We start from the raw sequence: 10,686 nt of genomic DNA, 5'->3' as shown, positions 1-10,686 counted from the left end.
AAAAAAATCCCATGCAACACCGTTGAACATATTGATTATATTATATCATTTCTATTATACAAACCTGTGTAATACACGGGTCTATAACTTAGAGTCACAACGACACCTATACTTATTTTAGCACATAAGGAAAAACAACCATTAGGGGGGTGGGGGTGGTCATCACTCATCAGTCACTCATCACTCACAACACCCGATCAAGTTCCGCCATGTCATCAACCATTTTTCCATCACTCACAACCTTTTTTAATGGCAATGGTCATCACTTACAACCCCCAACAATAAACACTCACGCCCCCTCACATCCATTTATTACTCAATACCCATAACGCGTGAAGTTTATCACGCAAATATATCATCACTCGTTGAAATAGTTGGTGGCGGTGGCTTCCATCAATGTATCACGCGTGATACTTTTTTTATCACGGGAACAAAAGTCCCCACCCCCACTCCCCTTATAGATCATGTAGTTGTGTGTGTATATACAAAGTTCCATTCATTGTTTTGTGGATACAAGAGAACATGTTAAAAGAAACAACCTTTTTTTTTGGTTCACATGAATCGACTGGTTGGAAAAAAATGGAAAAAATTAGTGAAAACCTTGTATGATCGTCACTGTATCAAGGGTGATACTAATCACGATTTCAAGCCCTGGTTTAAATCAGAGTTGAACCAAAATGACATTATTTGGCATCTAAATTCCATACTTGATACAATGCATAATGCATGATTAACATAAGTCTTCCAAAAAAAACCAAGAAAAAGAAAGAATTTAGAAAAATTATCAAAAAAACACTAAGCAAATAATCATACTTCCTCTCTTAAATGAACCTCTTTATGTTTTCAAAGGGGTAATGATGATGATGATAAAACATACACCACAATTACAAGTAAGAAGAAGAATTAGGGTTTACAACTATGTGCTTCAAGGGATGATCAACGTCTGTCCCGCCGGCATGCTTCACAAACTCAGCCGGTGTGAGAAAACTGCCGTGACAAACGCACATTATTTTCACTTCTTCACCTTTCCCGTATTTGTAAAGAATCCCGTCGATTCTTCTGCCACCTGGCCCGTCTCCTTGCGTGAAGACGCATGGCATGTCGACTGAACTTGATCTGATTTCTTTCCCTTTGTTATTAGGTGAGTTTTCTGTTTTGGGTCTTGACGGGCCGACAGCAGGCTCCCCCGCTTTTGACTGGGATGAATTGGTGGCGTCTTGATTGGTTCGTTCTTGCCTAGATTGCACACTTGCTGGACTAACTTCACCTTCTGTACTCGACCCTGAAAGAAAAAATGATCCCGATTATTAACTATAATAAACGGAAACGAGTGTTGCGGTTTTGTCAATTTGAAACAGTTGCGTCAAATACTCAGTCAAAGGTGTACAAATCGGTTTTAGGAACGAAACCGGTTTTTTTAACCACCTGAACCGAACCGGTGGCTTGTAGACTGGTTAGTATTCTTGATCGTTGAAACCGGTTTAAAAAAAAGAGAGCTAAAAACCGTTTTTTTTTTTTTTTTTTGTGTGTGTGTGGCACAAATTTGTTTAAAACCGAATTGAACTAGTTGGTACCAGTTCGGGTTCCCATCATATAAAATTGATTAAAAGACGAACCGGTTTTTTAACAACCGCCCCCCCCCCCCACACACACACACAAAACGGTTCGATTAAAAACCAAAACCTCTATAATCAATTAGTGTTTGACAAATAATTGACTACTGGAACATCTTTGATAATTATTATAAGGTTGTTGTTTTTTTACCTTAAGATTTTGGGTATTAAAGGTCTGATAGAATGTCACAACAAAGCAATAATAGACAAGTTGTCACTTTAAGTCAAAACAAAGTTGACTGTTTTTTAAACATCAACTTGACAACATGATATAACGTGGCTTCTAGTACTTCAAAGGCACATGTCCCTTAGGATTAAGCTTAAAGGAACCTAGTGATCATGGAGGTTAATCACTAGAATTCATTGTTAAGAAAGATAAAAAAAACATGTTTAAAACACCCCCAAGAATGTCTTTTTACGTCTAAGGTAGTGTGTGGGTTATTAAAATTACTTATAGGCTTAAGCAAGCAACTTTCAAGATATTTATATTAGAAATTTGGAGTAATAATCCGTTTTAAAAGAGATTATATCGATATTTAGGGATGAAATCAGTACCGAAAATACCGATGCTGAATTTCTAAAAAGGTGGGTACTAAATATTATACTGAATCTATTGGTACGGTATTGTACTCGTTACAAAATGATCATCTTTACATGGTACCGGTACATGTACCGAAAATACCGATACCGAATTTCTGAAAAAGTGGGTGCTAAAGACAAGATTTGGTGCGGTAATGATACTCATTACAAAATGATCATCTCTATATGGTGTTGGTATATGTGCCGAAAATATCAATACCGAATTTTTGAAAAAGTGGGTACTGATTAAAGAATACAAGATTAGGTATGGTACAGTAACGGTCCAAATACTCACACCTAACTTATATTATTTGGTGTTTCGGAACAAAAAGTAAAATTTAACAAAGAATACAAAACGACCACTTATTAATGGCATGAAACAATGATATAATTTATACTTTATCACACGATGAGAAAATATTCAGATAATGAAGTGTTATATCTCAAACTTAAATAACCATTTCATTTTAGGATTGAACCGTCTTAACCCCGTTTAATTAGACATGTCATGTTTGGCTTAACAGCGTGAAACAAGTTGACCACCCAAATGACTCATTTATCACGATTTGTCAATCAGTTTGACACATTTACAACTTAATTACAACACATTTACAATCCACTAACAAGTCGACTCATTTCCACAAACGGGTTAAACTAAAAAGAGCTAGGGCCTTGTTCCTTGTTCGGTTACACAATTTTAAGAGTGTGTGAGTCAGGATTAATACATTTATACAGATAAACACAAGGTCATTTACGGCCTATGGTCTACCCATTTTACCAAATCAACCCATCAACATGACACGATCAGTACCAATTTAGGTTCATAAAATTCTCCAAGAATCCCTCAACTTCCCAAAACCATGGAATTAGTGTTTCCACACATTCCTCAAACTTCAAACCCCATAACTTACATTTTTTTTAACTCTAAACCTCCAATTTTAGTATAAAAGAATGTTGCTAATTTTAAGTTAAATTTATAGTACAATGTTAATTCACACATAGTAAAAAAGAATATTACCTGGAAGTTGTCTACTCTCAAACTCCGACACACTCGAAGCTTGCGACTCAACCGATCCCCGAGTCAACCCGGCACCGGTCCCATCCGACGTGGCAACCGGTCCACCAAACTCCCACTTACCGGATCCAAAACCCGGTCCAATCGACGACCCGACCCGACCCATAGCCGCAACATATTCCTCCCTTTCAACTCTATTCAAATTCTTTTGTTTCTCCGAACGTCGTCGTTTCGCAGCCAATCTCCTCAAACTCTGAAGCTCCTTCCGTTTCCGCCACTCCTCCTCCGTCTCAACCGGCAACGACGACGTTCTGACCAGACCCGAATAAGACCCACCCGGACCCGTTTTCTCTTTACCCGTTTGTAAAACGTCGTCGTCTTTTACAACCGGTAAAATTGTAGCTATTGAAGATGATCTTACTAACTTACTTTTATCCACTCCGAATCTTCCCCCTAATGATAACCCGAGATTCAACTCCACTTCCTGTTCCGGGTCGGATCCTTTCGGGTCTCCTGACCCGGTAAATCTTTGTAATAAATCTTGTGAAAAGGTTCTTTTTAAGTCTAAAGATAAGTTTCCCTTCTCATTGTTTGTTTTTGGGTCACCCATAATCACGTTGTATAAAAGAAGATTGAATGTTTTTTATGAAGTTAAGGTGTTTGGGATCCGATTTGGAGATGATCGGGTTGAAAGGGTGGGTTTAATCGGCATGTTGAGGTGACGGAGAAGAGTTGAATATGGAAACAGTGGGAGAAATTGGAGGAAATCAAGAAGAGAATCGATGAAAGGGGTAAAGGAAACAGAGGGCACGAGTGGAGAAGATGAATTTTTCGATTTTAACCCTTTGGGTTTAAGTTTTCATGTGGAATGAAGGACCTCACATTTTTTATATAAACAAGTATAGCATCGTACGCGACATGATAAATTATAGACTACCGTTAACCTGACTCATTTCCGAACTAAATTTACATTAAAACGTAGAGTGATCCAAATTCATACTGTTGAATAAAAATGTATTAAATTTGACCCAACTTGTTTCCAAACAAAATCTACGGTGAAACGCAGACCAACTCAAAACGTAGATAAAATAAACACGTGCGGTTTTGTCGTACGCGGTATGATAAAGTATAAAGTACAATCATCGATTTCGAACTAAATTTACTTCGAAACGTATAATAACTCAAATTTATATCGTCGAATAAAAACGTGCCATATTTGCCTCGATATGTAATGAATAGTATGTTGAAGTTGTTAAAAATTGAAATTATTAAAATAGTAGAACCATGGGAAACGTAGTTGGCTATTGTAAATTTAAAGTCGTTTTTAGGTAATTTCAAAACTGAATTTCGAGTATTTGCATCTCAACATATAACTTTAACCACTTAAAACCATAAACAAACATATCCGATACCCATGAGCGTAACCAGTGGCGGATCTAGAAATTTTTTCTACCGGGTTTCCTTTTGGTAAATTATCAATAATTCTCACTATTTTTTCTAAATCATACAAGGTTTTCACTATTTTTTTCCAAACTAAGGGGGTTCCCGGGAACCCCCAAAACACCCCTGATTTCGCCCTGAGTGTAACCACAAAACATGTTGGGTAGTGAGTGAGGATGAACTCGGTACCGTACGGCTTCCAAAAGTACCGATCCTGAAAATCACAAAAAATGAATGCCAGTACCATAATGTATGGTATGGTAGGAGTTTTGACGGTACTCAAAGATAAAAGTGAGTCAAATATCACACTGTACTAAAAGTAACAATCTTGGGAAACGTCAAAAATGGGTACCGAATTTGTACCAAAATTCAATCAGTACGGTACAGTTCAGTTTCGATATATTTTTTATTACCCAGTTCCAATTACTCATCTCTAATAATAACAAGTAACAGACACCTAACAAACATGAAATATGATTTTATAATCAGACATGAAATTGAGTTTATAAGTATTCTTCTCACACACAACACGTTTAATCCCTATGCTAAAAGCAAAAAAAAGTCAAAATAGGTTGCCCTTAAATAACATTACAAAAATGAATATAAATAAATAAAACCGTCAAGCCTATATGTTTTCACACAACTTTGCATCTACCAACATAGTAGAGATGTGCATGCTATTGGTACCGTACCGAACCAGTATTGAAAATATCGGTAACAAAGATCATTAAGATTGAGTACCGGTATTGGAAAATAAAAATCTATATTTTACCGGTACTAAAAATACAAAAAAAGTGGATACCAAATCGATATCAAAAAAATCAATACAGGAAATTTGGTACCGGCATACTCATCCCTGCAACATAGTGTGAAAAATTGTGAAGTAGAAGGGTGGGTCCTGCATATGTCTTAACCACAAGGGGTAGTTGCAAAGAATAGAAGTGTAGAAAGTAAAAGACGAAAGTACCCTTTAGAGAGAGGTAGGGGTAGGGGACCTAGAAGGAAAGAGAGAGAGAAAGAGGGGCAGTAGTAAAGGTGACACGTATGTGTATATTTTGCATATATTTATTGGGAAAAGAGTTGTCCAGGTACAGTGGGGTAAGGCAACGTGTCGAAAAATAACACGAGGAATAGAAATCCGCCACGTGTTAGAATGTTATGCTGGCACTACTTTTATGTTCTGCCACGTGACATTGTTTCAAACTAACTCCTGCTCGATTTAATGGTATTTTTTTGGTGGTATATAAACAACACAATTTTAATTCGACTTTATGTCTGTTTACCTTTTATTGGGTTAATCTATATCTATACTATATAATAAAAAAAACCAATGAAAGGACACTTGTCATTATTTTAGACCATTTTTAATTTTAGATAATTATTATTTAATTTAAATTATTAAATATTAATTAAATTAATGTAAATCTTATAACTCTAAATTATTTGTACCAATGAAAATAAACCCGGAGACAAAGACGTAAAGGTGGATAAATATTTTTTGTGTTTCCAGCAGATTTAAAATAACTTATTATTTAAAAGGTACTAGGTTATAACCCCGTGTATTACACGAGTTAAATAAAATTTTATATACTAAATAATAAAACAATATATCTTTAAAAACCTCATTTATTGCACAGGGTTGAATAAATGTAATTTTATTTATTAAATAATAAAAAGTTATATCTATAAGAACAATATTGTACGGGTTGAATAAATGTAATTGTATATACCAAAAAAAAATTATATCTTTAAAACCACGTGTATTACATGGGTTGAATAAATAAATTTAAAAAACTAAATAATAAAACAATATCTCTTTAAAAACCTCATTTATTGCGTGGGTTGAATAAATGTAATTTTATATACCAAATAATAAAAAAAATTGCATATTTAAAAATATGTGTATTACACGGTTTGAATTAATGTAATTTTCTGTACTAAATAATATATATATATATATATATATATATATATATATATATATATATATGTATATATATATTCTTAAAAACCCCGTGTATTGTACGAATTGAATAAATCTAATTTTATACATCAAATAATAAAAAGTTATATCTTAAAAAATCTCATGTATTACATGGGTCGAGTAAATGTAATTTTGTATAGTGAAAATAAAAATATTTAATATATTAACACAAAGTTTGGTTTTCCTGATAAAAATAGATTATTCTCTTGTTGCAAAATTTGTTAAAGAAGTCTCAATAAATTTAACCCTTTATTTAAAATTCCATAAATATATAAATGATAAATAACATTAGTTAACTTTATTTTAAGTTTCGTAAAATCTTTTTGATATCAAACTAAACAAAATGTTCAAATATATAGTTAAGATCAAATTAGATAATTAAGTTTGAAAAAGAGTAATAGCGGTACCGCTATTGGTATTATCGGATCTGATGCAGTATACGCTTATTACAAAGTAAATTAAGATTTTTAATTGATGAAGGATACGTGTTGATATGCATTTAGGTCGTGTACCATGCCAAAATAAACCGACAGTGTTTGGACAAAACTGGTACCAATGCCGGAGGTCATTTATATCTTTTTTTTTGTTGCTATACCGAGTCCCGGTATTGTAACAGTGTTATAACTTACCAAACTAATATCGATCGAAAGTCCACTATAAAGCGCTGAATATCCAATTAGTATATACTAAAACACAAACCTAAGTATAGTTAGCTACAGAGGTTTTATCTTTAGTGTGATTCTTTTTTTTACATTTTCAAGTTTAGCTTTTGTTATTTTAGCTCATGTTCTTTACTATATTTACCATACATCCTTCTATATTTACCATACATCCTTCTACTTTAACTTTTATAATATATTATAAAATGTTTAGTAATTAATTAATAAGGTATTTTCCAATACATATGTATTAATTAATTTTGTATATATACATGTTTAGTTCTTCTACTTTAACTTTCATAATATATATGTTTAGTTCCTATACTTTAATAAAGTATTTTCCTTCGTTATCTAACTTTCTATATATACATGTTTAGCCCTTCTATTTTTACTTTACTTATATACATGTTTAGCAACTCTAATTTTATATCGAGTGGTCAGGTTACCCTCACTATGGAGCACGGATGTAACCCACTAGTTTAAGAACTAAGTATTAACTTTGTTTTTATATTAAAATAAATAGGATATAAATTAAGTTTCGATTTTACACATTATACAACAAATAATAATATATGTACTTAGCTCATTTAACTATTAGCGGTTTTATTTTCACTAACAACTTGCATTCGTTAACTTAAATACAAAAAAGTCGGATACACAACCGTGTTTAAATTTTTCTCTCCACATTTGAATATATATTTTTTTAAAAGTTGTATTCAAAATAATAGAGTATTTCTTTTTGTATCACAAGTTATCTAAGTGTCGGTACCGGTATAGGATTCGGTACCAGTATTCATTTTAATGGTTTTTCAATGATGTGCAATACGTGTTGTTAATCATTTGGGTGTGTCATGACTTTTTTTTCTCTTTCGGCTGGCAAGCGTTGGTACTATAACGAACCGAACCCATATCAACAGAACTCTTTTATATTAGAAATAAAATTTATAAATTTTCTTTGTATTTGTTGTATTTGTTTGATGTGTTTTAAACTTTTTGATGCATTGATGTGATTTTATTTAATTTAAGAGTGTTCAGGATTTTGAAGTAACGTTTTAAAATTGTTCAACTTAAGATAAGCATTTGAAAAACACCAAATAGATAATCAGTTTGATAAAGGGTATGTTTGGCAAAAGTAGCTGGTGGCTGGTAGCTGAAAGCTGGAAGCTGGTAGCTGGTGGCTGGTGGCTGGAAGCTGGTAGCTGTAGCTGGTAGCTAGTAGCTGTAGCTTTTTAGATATATTTGGTGTTTGGTAGAGTAGCTGGAGCTTTTAATAAAATGCATAAAATTACCAAAATGGACATAACTAAAAATTTAGAAAGTTGGTGCATTAAAAAGTTTCTTATTTTGAGAGGTTAAAATAGTCATTTTTCCCTAAAAGCTTGTAGCTCCTTCTAAACGCTACTAGTAGTAGCGTTCAACCAAAAGCTTCAAGCTCCTAACCTAAAAGCTTAAAGCTCCTTCAACCAAACAAGACTTGTTATTAAGCAGGAGCTTTTTCTTAAAAGCTTAAAGCTAGAAGCTTCTAAAAGCTCCTAAAAACTTCATGCCAAACATACCCAAAGAATTCAAACGCAGATGGAATTCAGTTGCATTTTACTAAATTATTGTTTACTTAGTAATAGCTTGATTATCTTATTTCTTAATAAATAAAAGGGATAAAGTTTAGATAACACCTAATATAACATAAACCTGCACTTTAAATGACGTAAATTTACATGTATTTGTTTTAACGTGCGGCACTTGTCCATTATATACTTAACACTAGGTTTGAACCCCGTGTATTACACGGGTTGAATAAATATAATTTTATGTATTAAATAATAAAACAATATACATCTTTAAAACCTCGTTTATTACCCGAGTTGAATAAATGTTATTTTATATACTAAATAATAAAAGAAATTATATCTTTAAGAACCCCCGTGTATTGTATGGGTCGAATAAGTGTAATTTTATATATTAAATAATAAAAAAATTATATATTTAAGAACCACGCGCATTGCATGGGTTGAATAAATGTAATTTTACATATTAAATAATAAAAAAATTATATCTTTAGAAACTCGTGTATTGTATGGGTTGAATAAATGTAATTTTGTATGGTAAATAATTAAAAAAAAGTTTTTTTTAGAAAACACATGAATTACACCGGTTGAATAAATCTAATTTTATATACGAAATAGTAAAAAAAGTTATATGATTGAAAAAAAAAGTAATTTTATACACGTGTAGGGTTCAATTCATAATCAAAACTAAAGAAGAGATACAATTTTTAATATAAAATGTATTATTAAGCATACTTTTTATGTTTTTTTAAATGCAGAGTTTTAAATTTTGAAACACACGTGATATTGTTGGTGATTTCCATACTTTCGTAAGCCGATAAGCACCTATCTGATAATTGTTGCCAAAATAGATGAAAAAAGAATAGGTTTAATAAAATAGATAGGGGTAATATTGTTATTAATTGAAATCCATAATATAATAATTATCTTTTGTGAAACAAATTATATCCATAATAAGTTGTAGAGATAGGCGGGAAAACAAAAAATAGAGGGCTCCAATGAATGACACGTGTCCCCCATTTAGTTTCTTTTATTATATAGATAGATTATCCAAAGAAACATATTAACATAATAGCAAGAACAAAGACACATTGTGTTTAATATATCTTTTTTTAACGGCCAACAAAACATATTCATAAAACTAGCAAGATGCTAGCAAGCAAAATCCGGAATACATTGTCCGAAACTACAACCCGAAGAGAAAAAATACAACCAGCCAAAAAACGAAACACAAAAAAAACCCCAACTACCCCATTTTTATTGCGTCAAATCTACCCCAAGAATCCCAAGACATATCCGTTATTCTTGAACGGTTTATAACCCACAAGTAACTCATGACCTTGATTTCCTCCATAATTTTCCGGACCGACACTTGTTTATGATTGAATACGTGATCATTCCTCGCTCTCCATATACTCCAAAAAGTCGTCAACACAACCGCATAAAACGCTTTCCTCACACGAGCCCCACTCTTTGCCGTCAAATGGTAGGATAGTAAATCACGAGCATGGAAGGCAAAGAAATTCGGAACGCGACACCATGAAAAAACAAGTTGCCACACATCTATAAACTTCGGACATCCCGTAAACAAATGATCAAATGATTAAATATTAGTCTCACAAATACTACACATATGTGTGATTACCGGAATGTTTCGTCGTGCCAAAGCATCTGCTGTTGGAAGCCGGTCATGAAATACACGCCACGCAACCATCCCAACCTTCTTAGGAACCCAATTACACCACTCAAAAGTTGAAACCGGAAGAATATTAGTCGCATAAAAAATCCACTCCTTCACATTGCGCACCGAGAAACCAATTTCTCCACCTGT

General features: G+C 33.0%; 1 protein-coding gene across 1 annotated transcript; it reads right to left on the bottom strand.

Moving 5' to 3' along the window:
* Positions 1-750: 750 nt before the first annotated feature.
* Positions 751-4,095, bottom strand: LOC110895518 (ninja-family protein AFP1). The gene is made up of 2 exons (XM_022142840.2): positions 3,211-4,095; positions 751-1,282 (listed from the first exon to the last, which is right to left on the bottom strand). The coding sequence occupies exons 1-2, from the start codon at positions 3,815-3,817 to the stop codon at positions 885-887; spliced, it is 1,005 nt and encodes a 334-aa protein (XP_021998532.1). The 5' UTR covers positions 3,818-4,095; the 3' UTR covers positions 751-884.
* Positions 4,096-10,686: the final 6,591 nt, after the last annotated feature.

The sequence above is a fragment of the Helianthus annuus genome, chromosome 12, assembly GCF_002127325.2.
Source record: "Helianthus annuus cultivar XRQ/B chromosome 12, HanXRQr2.0-SUNRISE, whole genome shotgun sequence".
Lineage (NCBI taxonomy): Eukaryota > Viridiplantae > Streptophyta > Magnoliopsida > Asterales > Asteraceae > Helianthus > Helianthus annuus.
This window is presented reverse-complemented; position numbering and strand designations above follow the sequence as displayed.

What these genes read in the sequence shown, in the direction of transcription:
- LOC110895518 (XM_022142840.2), bottom strand. Translation starts at nt 3,817, where the DNA reads ATGGGTGACCCAAAAACAAACAATGAGAAGGGAAACTTATCTTTAGAC. An exon ending in TGAGAGTAGACAACTTCCAG is followed by an intron (nt 1,283 to 3,210) that starts GTAATATTCTTT and finishes TTTTTCTTTCAG; the next exon opens with GGTCGAGTACAGAAGGTGAA.